Source organism: Topomyia yanbarensis, chromosome 3 (assembly GCF_030247195.1).
Source record: "Topomyia yanbarensis strain Yona2022 chromosome 3, ASM3024719v1, whole genome shotgun sequence".
Lineage (NCBI taxonomy): Eukaryota > Metazoa > Arthropoda > Insecta > Diptera > Culicidae > Topomyia > Topomyia yanbarensis.
This window is the reverse complement of record NC_080672.1, coordinates 289,488,672-289,507,501: the sequence shown is the minus strand read 5'-3', so window position 1 is coordinate 289,507,501 and position 18,830 is coordinate 289,488,672. Positions and strand designations below refer to the sequence as shown.

At 39.3% G+C, this 18,830-nt stretch overlaps 1 protein-coding gene across 1 annotated transcript; it reads right to left on the bottom strand.

Annotated features, from left to right (window-relative positions):
- Window positions 1–9,250: 9,250 nt before the first annotated feature.
- LOC131691240 (zinc finger protein 3-like) lies at window positions 9,251–18,628 on the bottom strand. Its single transcript, XM_058977480.1, has 6 exons — window positions 18,271–18,628; window positions 17,373–18,220; window positions 16,799–17,312; window positions 9,906–10,075; window positions 9,703–9,844; window positions 9,251–9,638 (listed from the first exon to the last, which is right to left on the bottom strand). The coding sequence occupies exons 1-6, from the start codon at window positions 18,424–18,426 to the stop codon at window positions 9,381–9,383; spliced, it is 2,088 nt and encodes a 695-aa protein (XP_058833463.1). The 5' UTR covers window positions 18,427–18,628; the 3' UTR covers window positions 9,251–9,380.
- Between the last annotated feature and the right edge of the window lie 202 nt (window positions 18,629–18,830).

The following is an 18,830-nucleotide window of genomic DNA, read 5'->3' as shown; positions in this document are numbered from 1 at the left end:
CAAAAATCGCCTTAAGGGCCATCCATATACCACGTGGACAATTTAGGAAAGGGTAGAGGCCACGAGAAAGTCCATGCTTGTCCATTGGGATGGGGGTGGGGGTATGGGTAATGTCCACATCGTCATATTTTTGTCTTTTATATAAAAATGAAACAAATTTGTATTGTCATTGGTGTGAGCGGTTATATTCAATTTTTTTCAAGATTTTTAAATAGTCCAAGTGCTTATAACAGCAAAGTATATGCGTGTGCATCACGTGTGAAAATTGAAAACATCTATGAAGACTATTATCGAATAAATTATAAGAACTCGCACGAAAAAGAATCAGAATTTTTTATCTAGGGTAACTGCTCCCTAATTCATCTTAGCACCTCTATTCATCTCACCCATTTGAACACATTAGTTAGAGCAGTATCTGCTATCTCTATTCAACGCATTAGCTCAAATGGTAGGATGAACAAGGGTACGTTGTGCTCGACTTTTGGCTTCGCTCAAACGCGAGTATTTTACATTTCCCAGGAAAATTTTTTAAACTGTGCTGCTTCTTAGGAACGAAGCAAAGATGATGATACCTATTTAAGCGCAATCCACTAACTCTAAGTCGAGTTATCAACGAAATAGTGTGATATCCTGACTAATGAGATGAATAAGGGCTCGTCTACCCTAAATCACTTGATGCAATCATCTGTAACATGGTCTAATCACATTAATTTTGGATTTCATAGCTAGAGGTTGAAATTACGAACCAATTCAAGAATTCAAAGGTTATTTGTGATGAATCTTTGAAATGTAAATATAAAATATCATAAATCGTTGAGATTTGAACGATTTTCATAAGGTTTAAGGGTTCAGAAAAGAGGGGTTTTTTGTCCACGTGGTAAATAAACGGCCCCTTACAGTACGCCACATCGCAATTGAATAAAAAAGCTCGCGCATAAATATCAGCAAAAATACCTTGCCGCAATGAAAACTAGGCATGACGGTTCGGGACAACCACATTATATTCAAATCACAAAACAAATAGTTTTCCTTTTGTTCTAACATAATAACATCGCATAATTGCATATAATCAATCGTAAGACTAAAACAAAATGGCCGCCAGCATAAAATATTACCGCTACAAAGCTTGGCATGGCAGATCGGGACGATCGCATTGTATTCAGCTAAATGCCTTGAGCAACACGATTTTTTGAGCCATTAATGCATTGCTCGTATACTGTGCTCCTGTTGCTCTCATTAAAGTGTAATACCGTGATGGGATATTTTCAAGCAATGCAATCAAATTCTCAAATTTTGGTCTACGTGGTTTATGAATGGCCCCTTGTCTCTCTGGTCGTGACAATTTGGTGTATACAGTGCTACCCAGCGGTGAAAACACGACCCATGGGCTTTTCCCATGTAAATTATCAAAAACGATTCACCAGAAGTTGCCATCTTTGTTTTCAGAATTGCGTCCAAAATCGATCTCTGGTATCTACTCGTAAAGCCTGTTCCGAAAATACCCATATTGATTAGGTTAGAGAGAATTAAACATTTGCCACAAAAATGGGGTAAAATAAATAAAAACAATTGTGGCGAACGTTTCAGTGGCATTCAATTTTTGAACCACAATAAAAATTAATTCACTTCGTAAATATTCTATGGGCATACTTTTTCGATCGATATGCTTCTTTCTATAACACTCAGCAAATGATCAAAAAACTTTTAAGCAGGTTTTCACTTGTTCAACAAATATTTTGGTTGTAGTACAGAACCTACGAATCAATTGTCGACAACCGACCAGTGACGGCAACCGACCAGTTTCCCCTACCTACTACGAAACTATATGAAGTGAAACAACGAGAAAAATGTTAGCCATTCGTTAGGTGTAACATTTTTGTAACAAATAATTCAAAATTATTTAAAGCCATATTTAAATGTTTTTGAAACCAAATTGTTTGTTAGAAATTCAGAGTTTGGTAAATAATGTCTTTGATGCGGTTGGCCAACACGAATCGGTGCCGAAGTGGATCATGTGTGGCTTCAATAATACTGTACAAAGATAATGTGGTCAATCGATAAAACTGATTCAAAACCTTTATAATAACTTTTAAAGCATGTAGAAAATCACAACTAAAATAAGATTGAAACTTCAAGAATTCAGAGTTTTTTTTCGGAAGCAATTTTAGTAGATTTACTGATATTAATATATACTGGTGACTGGATTAAGGTCCATATAAGTTCTAGAATATGAAGTGACCAATTTTACACAAACTCGAATTCAAATTCCAATTAGTTCCAATTAAAGTTAAAAAATTCCTTTGGACAAAAAGAACACCGCATTTAATGTAAAATTTGTGAATTTTACATTCATCAAGCAGTGACCGCTGGCTTATTCTTTGTTCTGGAACTCTGTGGACTCTCGAAAGTATTTTCAAAATAGCATTGCAACTATTGCGCTTTTTATCTGTTTTGCCTAAACAACTTCAAGGTACCGAAGAGGGGCAGTAAAGCGGTTTTTGCATGTCGCTAAATATTGTATTTAAACACTAAAGTGTGTTTTTAACTACGCAAGAGACCTCAATATATTTTACATTCTCGTGTTCGATGATTTTTTTAAGACGGATCAGAAAACGTAGAAAAACATCTATGGTCCCTTAAGTGATTGGTATACATCAGCAACATTGAACGTATTATTGTTTGAATTATTTCCCAACAGTAAATATACTGTTTGTTTAGGCTTAGGTGCTTTTCTGATCTAACAGGTAGGGTGATAATAGAAACAAGGAGAAAATCTGCTCGTTACCTTATATTTTCATAAAAATATACAGGCATTTTTCAACGTCAACGAAATAAGCAGATTGGAAGCTACACCATTAATTTTGTTCTACCGACTCTCACTTTTTCCGCAACTTTTTACCAAGTTTTATGCAGCCGAGCTAACCAAGATCTCAGTACAAGTGACGTTTGTTTTGCTGAAACTCGGAAAATGTATTACTGAAAATCAGTAAATTGAAGCCACGTTGCTGAACTATCAATTGAAAAAATTAACTGACCGTTCAGCTGTGCGGAAAACACCGAACTGAAGATGATATATTCAAATTTTGAATCTTCAAAAGCGCGAACAATTTTGAAGAAACTACTTACCACCGAATCAAACTTAAATTGTAAATGCTAATAACAGTTTTGGTTTCATCTCAATTAATGCCTGAAGCATTGAGACGAGTACATATAGACCTTTTTAGTAGACCCAACACGAAAAACACTCAAATAGCTATATAATTAGCTGTAGGAAGCTAAAAAATGCATTTAAAGAATAGTCCATAAAGGAAGAGTATTCTGATTGCAATTGAAAAGCGAGATAGTGAACTTGTTCTTTGTTTATTGTCTTATTTTCAGAGTGCGCAACTAGTGTTTAGGATAAGCAATTTATCAACTAAAATGTACATAAGATGCGCATAAGTTGCCAGACCGAAAATAGGAAAAAACGATAGGCGCAAGTCCAATCAGTTACTAAACTGCTCACTCGACTGACACGCAGAAGTGAAACTTATTCACCAGCAATTCAATACTAGCGCATGCCAAATAACTGGTGTATTGGTATGTGTACTTTAAAAGTCTCTTTCCTCTCGATGCCGTTTGTTGACCAAATCATCGGCCCTCACCGTACGATGGATTGTTGAGCTGTCTGATGTGATGATCTCTCTCTCGCGCAACATAATCAAGCTTTGTTTATGTTGCACATTGGTGTCACAGCGCGTCGCTTTACTCTCCCGCAACAAAAAGTCATCAAAATACCGATGAGTTGCTGGTGGATTTTAAGACGCGCCTACTCTCACTCGTAGCCACTCGCGCTCTTTAACCCACTCGTATCCTCTCGCACTCTTAAACGCGTTCGCCTTCACTCGCACTCTTGCAGTCGCTAGCGCTCTCGCTCCCACTCGCATTTCGTTCTTCGTTGGTAGACCAAGAATGTATGAAAATGAATTTATTCGGATATGTTATGTACAAAGTTTAAGCCGCGGCTGTTTAAAGATCGATTTGCACAATACGTTTGGCTTTCGTCACCGGTACAGCACGTCATGGGAACGTCAAAATTAGTTATATGCAGTTAAATGGAGGTATTCACACACAACATCAACAGCACGGAATGCTTTGACGTACGGGAAGTGTGAACGAGAGACGCATTCAACTTATCTTGATGGAACGACGACGTGGCGTTGACGGACATTTACGTTGATGGAAGCTAATGTATCGTCTGCATTGAGGTTGATATGATGCTGGTATAACGGAAAAGGAAAATAAACACACCCGAATGAAATGCAGTTGCGTTAAAACGTAAATTTAAAAAAAAAACTGCAAAATCGCTTGGATTGACACTTTTAAATATGTGGAACCTTAACATGTCAAATATATATAATTCCCCTCAATTCTGCATATATGCACTTCTTAAAATAATTAGTTTTTTGGTCAAATATACCTATATTGAAGTTTGAGATTTTTTGTGGGATAATGAAATGACAGGAACAGTTTTTATTGTCAAATATGTCACTGTAAGAATATATGCATAAATCGCTCAGATAATTTTCGTAAAATATCGAATTTAATAGTTACTACAAGAGTCAGTCCCATAAAGATAGGAAATCCCAAAGAAAACGGGACAAATATGCGATCATGGGTAGTATACATCTATGACCATTCCTAGTACATTCTGCATTGAATGAATCGGATATTCGGATTAAATACATGGTTTAGAGATAAACGTGTTTAATGCGGTTCACTACAAAAATTCAAACCCATTAATAAACATTGGCTTCTATAGAATATGTATGTAGGAGATCGACTACCGTCATAAAGTGAATTTCTAAACATAAGGACTTAATTTATTGAATATTTCGTGACCAATTCCAATATACGCTGTCCTTCTCCTCCAAATTACGACGGAATCAGAGCAAATCTATCAGCTGTAAGAAAAGTACTCTATGCGTTATATATTCTAAAACATTCGTTCACAGTCCTAAATTGATACAACCAGCGGACTATATTAGAAGAAATCTCTAGTGAATGATTTTGCGCACTTTCCACTTACCTGAACTGTGCACTTTAAAAGTGTGAGTAATCAAGCTGCTACTGAAAACTGCAAGCTGTCAAAACACATGTATTTGAAGTTATAGAGATGGTACTCTCATAGACAGGCCAGTCGAACTAACCAGTATATGAGATAATTTTTTTAGTAGAATGTTAAGTGCGTAATACGGTTCGAATCGAGTTTTTGTGCCACAAGTAATACTTGCATTGAAATAGTAATTTTTACTTGCTCGTCAACTCCTCACGCTGGCTTTTCCCGGATAACGAATTAACTGGTTTATTTTGTCGATTGGTATTTTCCCGAATGGGTGGGTTGTTTTGCCGAATTAAGTATAAAAAGTTATTTTCAATGGCAATTAAATAGTATAAAGGATGATTCAATATTTAAATTTGACAAAAAGCATGGATGTGGGATGATAAATTATAGAATTAATAGTCAAAATGTAAAGAATAGTTCAGGTAACTATTCAAATCAAACTTTAAATGAAAATAGTTTCTCTTTGAGCGTTTTGGTGGAATGCTAAAAATGAAAATTTTGAAAATGCTGAATTTAAATGAAAATTAAAATGCCTAAAGAAATGAAATATCTCTGAATTAATTTCTACTATCGTGATTCACTTGCTTCTCTTATTCATACACATAATCTTAGGTTTAGATCATTTCAACAAGTATATACCAAAGTTTTACAAATCTGTACTAATTGAGATTTGAACATGATTGATTATACTGATTCTTCTTGACGAAAAACAGTTTGCACAATACTGTTCAAATAATGACTCATGATAATTTACTAAATATTAGTGGGACGGAGCTTTATTCCATTTACCATCTTAGTAAAATTGGTAGTAGCAGATTAGTTTTTTTTTATTTTTTCAATAAATTATATTAAATTCGTGTTTCCAATTTTCATTGTTCAAAAAAGAAACTATCCTTAAAAAGCTTTAGATTTTATTGCTGGATATCACATACATGCTTCCCTTCTGCCCAGAAGTGCGTAATATACGCCCTTTACTTCTGCTCAGAAGTGTATAATCGGTACAAAAATGCAAACCCATTAGCCAACATGGACTTTTATAGAATATGTGGTATTATTTCCTTAACCCTCCGGAAGTTGTACTTATGGCCCACTGAACGAGCAGCCGCTGCTGCTCTAAGACGATTTCGCCAGATTTTCAGAGTAGTGTGCACTCAGTGCAGTAGCGCGACTTCCCCAAGGTTAAGGGGTTGCCTGGTGTAGTGGGTAAAAAAACATTAATGTTTTTTATTCGTTTAATTGTTAGTATTGAACATCTAGAAAAGCCCAGTGCAATCTCGGTGGCCACACTGATCTTCTTTTGTTCTAAACAACCATGCGTTTCAACGATTTCAGTCTATCGGCAACTTTAATAGCATCTTTCTCGAAACCGCATTTTTTCAAATTTCCGATAACTCAAAAACCATTCAACGAATTGACTTGATTTTTTATGAGAATCAGGAGCGGATCCAGAAAATAATTTCGGGAGGGGTCTGAAATTTCGGGTTTTAAAAAACTTTGTACAGTTTGTTACACTTAATAACCATATTTAATGAATATAAGTTTTGTTAGTAAAATTTGGTTTGGGACTATTTTGAGTTTAAAACTAATATAAACTTGAAACTAATTGAAAATTTCTCAACAAGTAAAAATATTTCGGAGAGGGTTCGGACCCCCAAGACCCTCCCCTTGGATCCGCCACTGAGAGAATGCATAACATGTGTAGTCGATGAACTAAGGGAAAATGGATTACAAAAATCTTCCTCGTTATTTTGATGAAAAGTGAACGAATTTTATTTTGCGGTTTTTCTTATTCTATTTTCCGAAATTCCAACTGTTCTATATTTTTTTTGGTTCATCGAGTAACTACAAGTCTATGTTTTAAAAATCTTATTGAATTTCAATTGTATCAAGAGTTATCATGTCCTCCGCGGCATTCCTCGACATGGAAATGGTTGAACGTCTTCTCTTCGAACGCTCGTATGTGTGGCTTTGCCTGACTGAAAATTTTTCATTCATAATGAATATATACATAAACCTTAACGAGAGGTCCATTGTCACCTTGCCATCAAAATCGTATAACAAAATTACTTTCAGTTTGAGCACTTTATAGTAGACGCCCCTTAAAAGACAAGTTTTTTTAAGACACCGCACTTATAATTTGTTTACATATTTAATAAAAATATGAAAAACAATATATTTAATTTGTTCTTTAAATACGACCGGTATAAACCTGTATAGACAGATAACGTCTGTATACAATGACAATTTAATGCGAACGCGCGCACTGTTAGTTTAGTTAGTTTTTGCTTGCATTGTTCTAGGATTTTATCAGAATGCCGTACCTGATCCCTTCGCTCCTTTACGAGCGCTCCCAGTTGCTAAAAGAGTGTATACGAGCTGTTCTAATAAACATCTTCAGAGCTGCAAAGAGTGCTCAGCACACGGGAGTGGGTGGCATGCAGCGAAAACTCGTAGCCGAGGAGTCCCATCATGGGAACCCACTCACCGTTAGAGCTGAAACCTATCGAGCCGACAAGAGTGCGAGTGACACACGAGCCTATAGCCATGGCAGATAGCTCACATGAATCAAGCATATTTGCCGCTCGTGCTGATCGTCACATATTTGAGAGTTCTTCGAAAACGTGTGTACAGCAGTAGGGAGCATACAGTGTTAGTCTCGCGCTCGCTGGCGAACGAGGAGGGTGTGTTGGCTTCTCGCTCTTTTAGCAACACTGGCGGTGGGTGTGTTGTATATACTGGAGTCTAGTATACACACCCCCCGCAGTGCACTCTAGAGCGCACCGTGGTGAATTTATTTGAGAACGCCACACATAATTGAAAGAGCAAGAGAGCGAGGTCTTTCTCACCCAACCACCCCACCACCAGCGAACACTTGAAATTCGTTAGTTTTTTCTGTGGTCTGTGATCATTGTATGTATGCAACTGGCGCGCCTGTACATCATTGAATGGAATATATTGCTTCGAGCTGACGAAACGTACTACTACGAAGACAGAAAGCAAACTGACGATTTTTTATATTTTTATATTAATTTTTATATTAATCAACCATTGGCTAGAAGTGTTTAAAATCAATACATGACATGTTTTCAATTAAAATTTAATTTCTTTGCCTTTCCAAATTCATCTTCGAAAATAAGTTGCACAAACAGAAGAAAACAACTTTTATTTTGATGTTTAGAATGATTGTTTTTTAGATGCATCGTATAAATAAAGGACCAATGTATCCCTGAGCAACATGGAAGGACACCTCTGAGCCGCCAAAACGCTCATGGGAATCCGGGTGCACGGTCATAGGTGTGACCATAAAGCACTGCACACACTGTCAAGTGCAACGGATAGACGGTAGGTGTACAGTTAATGCACATAGGTTGCAGAAATAGGTTGTTGAGACAGCCCGATTGCACACTGATAAATAACAAATATCAATAACAATAACAAATTACATTCAGAGCCAATGTTTCCAATGTAAACAGTCCAGTTTTTCATTAGAAAAATTCAACGAAATAACGTGGGTTTTCACGAAGTGTTAAGTGGGACTGTTATGCTGAGAAATCAGATAGAAACCGGAAAATTCTACGCATAACAGTCCCATCATGATCTACGCAAATGATGTTTGTGAAGTGAGTTATAGCGAATTTCGCTAAACCAGAAGTCGCCTGGCACCTACTCGTCAAAGACCATTCCGAAAATACCCATATTGTCCCCATCCAGAAATATTCTAAGTCTTTTGCTGACTGTTTTCTTTTACGCGGATTTTCGAATTACCGCGGTTTTTTAGGCGGATTTTCCAATTAACGCGGAATTTCATGCGGAATCCGCGTAAAAAAAAACCGCACAAAAAACGCGTTAAAACCTGAGTGTATAAAGCATTGTTCTTCTTCATGTTCTAGTTATTTTTTGTTGTACTTTTTACAACACTTTGGGATGGGTCCACTATCTGGACTGGATATCCACACATCAACTCATGGACCGCGGACCAACGGCTTTACTACCCTTCCGAAGGCGGCGTGACGTGATCACTGATTTTTTTCACCTCAGAAAATTCTCAACGACCTCGGCAGGGATTGAACTCAGGCCAACTGGGATGAGTGGCGGTCACGCTTGCCTCTTCACCAGGCCCAACATAAATCGACAGAATGTTTGGTCTAAGTATTTATTGTATCTGTAATCAATATGATAGAAGATTCAACGCTTATCTGCTAAATTATATAGTAAAAGCTAGCGAAATACGATTATTTAAGGGAGTATGCTTGTCCCTTTTTATTCTCTAATTGATTCAAACCACTTCCACCTTGTGCACGACTATATCCTTGCTGTCGTAATTATCAATGTACTCTATCTCGTACGTTGTGGAGGAAGTTGCCGTTGATTCAGGACCGGCCGGGATCTGAGCTGCAGTGACAATTGGTGTCTCGTCATTCGAACTGGGCGCCGCTAACATGGCGTTTTGTCCTCTACACGAAATCATATGCTGCTTCTTCTGATTTCGGGTAGGGAACTCCATTTCGCACTTAGGACATCGCTCGGCCTGTTTCTGTAGGGAACAAAACATTACATTTACTGTTTTGGTTATAGTTATGGTTATAAATGCCAATTACCCTCATTGCTCGAACTTGTCCGAGAAGAAGCCCCTGCGTAGGTTTAACACGCACATTTGTTTTCATGCCATGAACTAAAAACATATGCTTGTTGTAGTAAAAATGATATTTGAAATCGCGGCTGCAACAGATGTAGTTTTCTCTGAGAATGAAAGATAAAACATGAGTTTAGAAAGACAGCCGAAGCAATAAGCAGTACTCACTTGTAAGTAATACAAAGATGGTTGTCGAATTCCTCCTGCATCATATGGGCTGCAAGACAAATGCCGCACTGCAAAGGCTTGGGATTCTCGTGATGAGCCTTATGCTCATCCAATTTATCTTTAGCGTTATAAGATTGCAAGCAAATCTCGCAAACGAAGTACGTTTGAATCTGAAAGATGTGCGAGTGCATTATGTAAAAATTAAAAAAGGAAGTGCATTTAAGTGTTAGTTTTATAACAACCGGCTCCTTTGAGATAATTTAACGGACGTAAATTTTAAAACGAATCGAAGCTAATAGGGCGGAGTACCTAAAAAATTCCATAACATTTGCCCGAATGACGTTTACTCGAAAGCCATTTAGCCGAGAAGCATTGAAATGAAATTTACACTGCAGAAAATTAAAAAAAAATCAGTTTTGACAAGGAAAAGTTTTTTTTCAAATAACTTTTATTTCTTGAAAGTGCCCAACTTGAATTTTTGACGGTACATAATTACCTATCTTGGAACAAAATTTCATCCAATGCAAAATTTTTTTTTTTTGTACATCGATTTAAAATTTTTTAAATCGATTTTTTAGTGAAGTCGATGAAATTTTTTTTTTTAATTTTTGTTCAAAAATTTGCCTAATTTTGTGAAAATCACTCCTACAACATTTTTTTGTAGGATTTGCCATTTTTAGACTATAGCCATTTGAAAAAAAAATGGTAAAAAGAGTTTGACCCCTTTCAAAAACAGGCTAGATTATTTTTGGAAAACAAAGTATGCAAAGCGGCTTTTTGTGACAAAGTATTCAAGTACAGAAAGTTTCATTAAACTCTGTGAGGGAAGTGCTAACTCTGATTACGATTTAGCGCGAAATTCGTCAATAGAGGAGTACCAGCAAAAGGGTTATGCGCACGAAGTTACCGACGAGGAATTGAAAACAGCCGATCTCAAGCGCGTCTAGTACCTGCTACTGGGAGCAGTAGTAAACCCGAAAAAGCTGGAAAAGTTGCGGTTAATTTGTGTCGTGAAGTAGATCGACATTCCTATGGCGTGATGATCCCTCGATTCCTCCTAAGATTTTCGTCATGGATGTAGCCACATTTGGGTCGACCAGTTCCCCAGCATCAGCACAGTACGTGATAAACAATAACGACTTCCCGAAGACTGCAAAAAATATTGTCGATAACACTTACGTGGATGACTACTTGACCAGCTAAGGGACGGAAGCCGAAGCTGGAGACAGCGGTACAGGTAAAAGCGATTCAATTGCAGGAAGCATGTCTATTGTACAATTAGCAATCTAACATCACGAACGTGCTCCAAAACCTTAGCGAGCCGACGAAGACAAGTAACAAGCACTTGTTTCTGGACAAGAATAGGCAGTACGAGTGAGTATTGGAAATGTTCTGGCTGACTGATGAAGAGTCGCTCAGTTTCTGCACTCAGTTGATGGACGATGTTCAGCAGATTATTTGCGGCGACTCACGTCCAACGAAAACGCAAGTTCTATGATGTCTTAAGTTTTCGTCTGGTCCAGGGCATCTGGCGTGCAGGAATCCCGTACGATCCGAAGGTGAATGAATCGCACTTGGAACGCTGGCTTATCTGGACTGTTCTGATGCAACGGATATCAGACATAAGGGTTCCCTGATGTTATTTCCCACAAGCCGCAAATGAACAGTATCATCGTTTGCAATTACACGTGTTCGTCGATGCTAGCGAAGCCGCGTATTTCCACATAATCGACGCAGATGGCACTCCCAGATGCACTCTTGTAACTGCGAAAACCAAGGTTGAAGCCTTTGACGATACCACGCTGCAGGCGGTTGTGAAGTACCATACAGTACCAGTAAAGGAGCGGTATTTGTGATCTGATTCATCTACGGTTCTAGGGGCTAAGAGCGGATCCTTGGAAATACTTACAATTCATGGTTCGGAGAAAATTTTGACGGCAACCGATGTGAACGAGTGGAGGTGGGTGCCATTGAAGCTGAATCCGGCAGAATTAGCTACAAAATGGGAGATTGGTCCATCAATGGACGCTGAAGGGACCTGCGTTTCTGCTGCTATCCGATGACGAGTGGCCAAAGCTAAGGGTGGCTCGGAAGATTGTTGAGGAAGAGTTACGCGCTTGTCACGCCCACTATGATATTTCTGCACTGCCATCGATGATCGACTACGACCGTTTTCAAAAATGGGAACGAATGCACGGAGCCACCTCGTACGTTCATCGTTACGTCTTCAACTTGAAGCAGAAAGTTTACGGCGGCGTGATGAACATCGAGAATCTTACACGAGATGAGCTGCGAAAAGCGAAAACTTTTCTGACAAGACTAGCACAACAGCAAACATACCTGTTGGAGCTCGCGGTGCTTTCTCACAACGTATCACAAGCAGAACAGAAAGCTTCATATAATAGCAGCCCGTTGTACCGGATGACACCACTCATTGACGAATTGGAGTCGCCAAGCATGTGACGAGTTTGATAGTGGAAGCATATCACCGAAAGTTTCAGCATGCAAATTCACAAACAGTGGTGAGCGAGTTGCAGCAAAGTTATTATGTGCCTCGACTCAGAGCGGTTGTTCGGAAGGTGGTGTATCGATGTATCGTTTGCAAGTTGTGAAGATCAGTCCACGGATGGCGTCACTCTCTACAACCCGGCTAGCCACGTATACCAGGCTGTTTACCTATGACGGACTGGATCTGTTCAGGAAATTGATAGTGAAGATAGGGCGGAGAACCGCCAAACGATGGATCGCTCTGTTCATCTGTCTCACTATTCGAGCGGACCATCGCGAAGCAATCTGCAGCCTTTTGACAGACGCCTGCATTAAATCTATGCGTCGTTTTGTGGGCAGTCATGGTGCTTCAGCAGAAATACGACACCAATTTCTAGGGCGTTGAACGGTAACCAAATGGGTGTTCATCCCTACTTCGTCGCCACACATGGACGGAGCGTGGGAACGTGTAGTGCGATCGGTAAAACAGGTGATGATGGGCTCGCACAACTTCGACTGGAAACTGGACGACGAATCACTTCTTACGTTCGTCACAGAAATCGAAACCATCGTCAACAGCAGACCGCTAATCTATCAACCTTTGGATGCTGAAGAAAGTGAAGTGTTGCCCCCGAACCACTTTCTGTTGGGGTGCTCAAGCGATATTCGTAACTCCTCTCTAGAGAATACTGATAGTGTGCAAGCTGTGAGCAGTTCTTGGTACAAGATCAAGCATGAGCTGAATTCTTTCTGGAAGTGGTGGATTAGGGAAATGTTGCCGACATTGACGAAGTGGTTCGATGAGGAGATGGTACTGGTCGTGGACGCTGGAAAGAGGAATAGCTGATTCAGGGGGCATGTATTGGAGCTCGTACACGGGAGCGACGGGCGGATCCGTCAAGCCATTGTGAGAATTGCGGGGGGTTCGCTGCGTAGACATGTCGCTAAACTTACGGTCCTAGATATAAAGGGTGATGGTAAAACTGGGACCAGTATTACATGGGGAGCTTGTTGCAATGCCTAAAATCTGGTGTACGTGCGATTAGCGTGTAGGCCTGCCAAAAAACGTCAAACGTTAGCGAATCTCAAGTCACGCCCCCCAGTAAAGCTCAACCGGAAATAAGCCGGAATTCTGGCTGGTTCTATATAGTATTCGGACTTCAGTTACGCAACCGATTCCAACTAGACGGAGAAAATCGTTCCTGTACTCTCTTCTTCTCTTTTTTTCTTCTGGTGGTAAACCGGAGTAAAAAGAAGCAAGTATTTTTTGCTCCTGTTTACTCTGTACTTCCGTGTACTGGAACAAAGCTTATTTCCTGTTGTTTATTAAAATTTCTTAATCCTCCGGGTGATTAATGTTAAAATAAAACCTAAATTTATTATCCTTAATTAAAATCGTAAGTGAAATAACAGTGAATTCATATTGTACATCCTAATTTGTTCTACTAATTAAAACACTTACAAAACCAAAAGTTTGGTTAGCATGTAAACCCCGAATTCTCCATGTGTAGGGTCGATCGTCAATCCAGTGAAAAATGCCGAAAGTATAAGTAAATTATAAGACAATAATGAAAGTATTGAAATGAAGTTACATGATCTGGCATCACGTACTAGTTCCGCCGCTATCAAAAAACTCATATCAAAATACGGAGAGGTGGATAGTGTTAAAGAAGATACTTGCAGCAATTTCTTGCCAGGACTTGGCAACGGCGTTCGTGTAGTGAGAATGCGGCCGACAAAACCTATTTCCTCCTACTTGACCATCTCAGACAAATGCCCTTAATGTATTATACATTCTCAACGAACACTAGTCACCAGGGATGTATGAAGGACAGCACGAGAACCTAACACGAGCTGAGCGGCTGCAATGAACGAACCAAAAGCAATAAGCAATAGCACCACTCGTGCTAGGTAACATTCGTGCTCAAGTTGCAGGATTCGAAGAGCTAGCACAACGAGGTAGCACGATAAGCTAGCACCATGAGCTAGCTCGCTTCTGGCACGGGTCAGCTCAAGGAGCTAGCACGGTAAGCTTGCCCGATGAGCTAGAACGGTGCAGTAGAGTAAACTATGAAACGAAAGAATAGGACAAAGCAAGAAAAATGCGTCGGTAAATGTGCGACAAGTTGTTGAAAAAACGATGCAAGCATTGTTAAACTAACGCGTGGTAGCTGAGCTATAGCTCGGTGCAGCATGCTAGCTATCACCGTGCTAGCCAGAGCTCGCGCTCATCGGTGCTCGTGTTATTTGCTATCTTTAACTCATCGAAAACCAGCACAAGCACTAGCTCAATTAACTTAGCTCTGACACATTATGAGTTAGTGCATAGAAAGAGGGCACGGTATAGCACCGTTCTTGTGCATGTCTGCTAGTCACGTACCCAGAGCAGATTCTTACGTGCATATATTGCGAAAAGCCGCTACACCACGAAAAACCTTGCGCAGGGGCTGCTAAAGAAATTCCCCCTGCTACGACCAAAACCGGTATACAGTCGTCGTATGCTAAACCACAACCGGTTGGTAAACCAACGACTGCGGACCGGGCAGTAACAAACGCCAGCTCAACAACGATCGGGCCCGGTATCACTAAAACAACTCCAATACAGGGTTATTAATACGATACATTTTTCACGATAATAGATCGGTGTTACACGTTAACGATAATTTATCGTCATCGGAAAATCCATTAACGATAATGTATCGTCGCATTCATCGTCATCGTCGATAATTGTATCGTCGTATTAATCGGCATCGGCGATAATTCATCGATTATCGCGATACATTTTGTATTTCCCGTTTATTGAAGTTAAAGTGCGTTGATGATTGAAGTTGATGATGATGGTTAACTTTCAATTGTTTAGAAATAAATACCTATTGAAGGACATGTTGTTGGCCGTTGAAAATCAATAGTTTGCATGCACAAACTATTGATTTTCAACTGCCAACAATAAAAAAAACTTTCCCGAAAATTTGAAAAAAATCCATTTTGACGCATCTTCGAACCCTCCTGTGCATTGAAAATGTTCAAAACTATTGATTTTCAACTGGCAACAACTTTCTCTTCAATATAAAACACACCCAAAAAGTTGAAAAAATTTCATTTTGAGACATCGTCGGACTCCCCCTGTGCATTGAAAATGTCCGAAACCAATTGATTATCAACTGCCAACCACATGTCTTTCATTATATAGTTATTTCTAAACAATTGAATATTAACCGCTTCAACTTCAGTAAACGGTAAAGTAACGCAAAATGTATCACGATAACCGCCGATGAATTATCGACGACGATGAATTCGACAATACATTATCGTTAACGGAGTTTCCGATGACGTTGACGGGTGGTTAACTTTATCGACGGTGACGATGAATTATCGATTAACAACCCTGCTCCAAACCAACAACCAACACCACCAATAAAGAATCAAACACCGATGAAGAAGGATTTATAACATCGACCCGGAAGTACAAGAAACAAACAAGAACATCCGACCGTGAGCATCATGAATGCAGTACCGATGACGACATGGACGTGCACGAAAACGCGAGAGAATTTTAATTTTTACACATTGTAAAAATCTTAAGACCCACGACTCAGTTATGCCAACGTATTGAGCCGTGTCAAATAAACAAGAAAAAAAAGTTCGATTGATGTAAGTTTCCAATTGTTATTGCCCTAAACAGTGGAGAATGGAGTGCAAAAAATCTGATAAGGTGACCAACTACAAAGTAGTCGTTTACTGTGTTGGAAAAGTACTGTAGTACATTTTTCCATACCAATTGGGTTGGATTAAACATGGCAAAAATCGATGCTCTTACAAAAATGTACTTGTCAAACATTGAATCCTACGAGAAAAATGCAAAGTTGATAAAGTACAACAGATTTCGAAGTAGAAATGTGTGAGGTTACGTTACGAAGTTGGCTGCGAGGTTAAAAAGGCATTTTGCAGCTGCGAATGACTTTACGGTTTGCAAGTTAGTTGAAGTCCCGGAGCCTAAGGACGCGCATAAAACTTGCTATATACAAAACGCTGATACTTCGGTTCATTGATGAAAACTCTGCCCTATCGAATGCTCGGTATTTGAGACAATTTGCAGACGTATGAGCCATCGGAAGACCGATACAACACTGCAGTCTGCAGTGGGTATACAGCTTAAATATCGGAAGAGAAGCTGGCAAAAGTTATAAAATATTCAGTAAATAAAAGTCTTAGACTTTTTGGCAGAAAACGTACTCGCTAATTGTTTACAACTAATGAAAAGAAGAAAAATGTAGGCTGTAGGCCTAAGGTCGAGCGCACAATTCTGAAATTCATTCGGGCATGATTCTGAACATCCAGGGTGTCTAGCCACGATGATGAAACACAAAAGTAAACCCATCAAATCAATGACTTTCAAAGGTACTCACATTATGCACCTTCTCCATATGCATTCGCAGTTTATCCTTTCGACCGTAGGATATCTCACAATGGTCACAGTTGTACCGAACGTCCTGATGCACGGACTTGATATGTCGGTTCAGATGGGTGTACGATTTAAATCCGTAACCGCACACACTACACGTGTGTGTGCGCTGATTGGTGTGAGTTTTTACATGCTGGTTCAAAGTTGACTTGGTTTTGAAACTCAACCCACAGTCTGTGCATTTAACCAGAAAAGCATTTAGATGCACCTGTTTTACGTGTAGCAACATTTCCGGTCGTGTATAGTACTCCATGGGACAGTATTCGCACTTGAATTGGCGAATATTTTCATGCCGTTTTCGATGAGTTTCCAGAGCAAACTTTTGTTCGAACGATAATCCGCAGGTGTCGCACATGAAGTCGCGATGTTCTAAACGCTTATGTTTGTCAAGCTCTTTCTTGGTCTCGAACTGCAAATCGCAACGCTTACAACGTTGCATCAAAGGATATTGCTCTCGCCTGTAAAATAAAATACGAATCTTATCATTCACCTTAATCTAGACACAAGTTTCTACTTACTGCACATGTTTTTCCATATGTGCCACGAATGTTTTCGGGTAATACGTTTTGAACTTGCACTTGGGACAATATTGTAATTCGCTTTTTCGTTGTCCCCGTGGGGTTATCTGCCGTTGCTTTCTCTGTCTGCTCTCCGCCAGTAGTGACTCGTCCAACTGAAACTCGTCAGAATCAATATCATCCTGAAATTGGCCGTCAGTATTTTCTAGCATTTCGGTTAAATCCTGGTCGGCAAAGTGTTCGGAAGCGTTTGAGAGTCGCTCTATAATCATGTCATTTTCATCCAACTCTCCGTCTTCATCAATTACCATCGTTGGATGACAAATGTCATTTTTCAATGTCTGTTTATCATCTTCATCGGATTCTACGATAATTTTTCGCGGGCGACTTATTTTCTTCTTCAGCTTTAAACTATCTTCAAATTTTGACTTAGGACGGCCTCGCTTACGCTTGACCGCTGTTTCCAAATATTCGACGATCAGTCCACCTTCATCGACTTCCACCTTTACCAGTGAATCTTCCAGGAAGTCAGTTTCAAATTCATCCTCTTGGCTCTCTTTCTTAACATCCGCCATCGAACTGATATCATACTGGGAAAACTCCCCAAGCAAATCCTCAAATTTAACATCATCTTTGTTCAGTACACCGAGTTTCTTCAGAAGTGCTAGAATGTCATCTCTATCCTCGCTGAACAGCTCCTTCAACGTGGTCACATTACCAATCTTGATCTGGGCCAAACCAAAGATAAACTTCAAAACGTAGTTAAGTCGTTTCTTGTACTCCAGAAATCGGTCTAATTCAATCAAACATTCCGTGCATATGCCATTAGGGGTCAAGTTATTTAGTTCCTGAAAATACCATAGATTAACGAACGCTTGATTGCATAAAAAATATTTACCTGTGGGATAGGAAATGTAAGTTCATCAAGTAGATCTCTTAGCGTTAAACCGTGTTTTTCGCTATGCTCGTTGAGCTCAGTCATTTCATCGTCGGTTCTCGCTTGCAAACAGGACCGGCAGACATGCGGAAAGCGTTCCAGATTGAATATTGTCATTTTTCTGCAAAACAACTCACCAAATATTTTGAGCAAATACCAAACTAATACGATTATAGTATTTCAAAAACTTTAAACGATAATGTACGGATATCCAATGGTGGTAAATACTGTAACACCCACCAAAAGTGACCAACAATTTTGTGTAAACAGAAGCGTTCCATTAAATTTTACCGATTCTTCTCAGCAGACGTAATTGAAATGTCAGTTGTCGGTGTAAGGTTGGCAGGGTTTCTAAAATGTTTGTCGGACTTTAGCGCAGGGATGTTTCCATGACCTTTCATATATACCTGAATACACAATATTTTTAATTATTGAAATCTGAGTGCTTATAAGGAGAGTCAAAACAAACTGTCAAAATTGGAACAATGATTATTTGTCAGTGTCATTCCAAACGAGTCAAA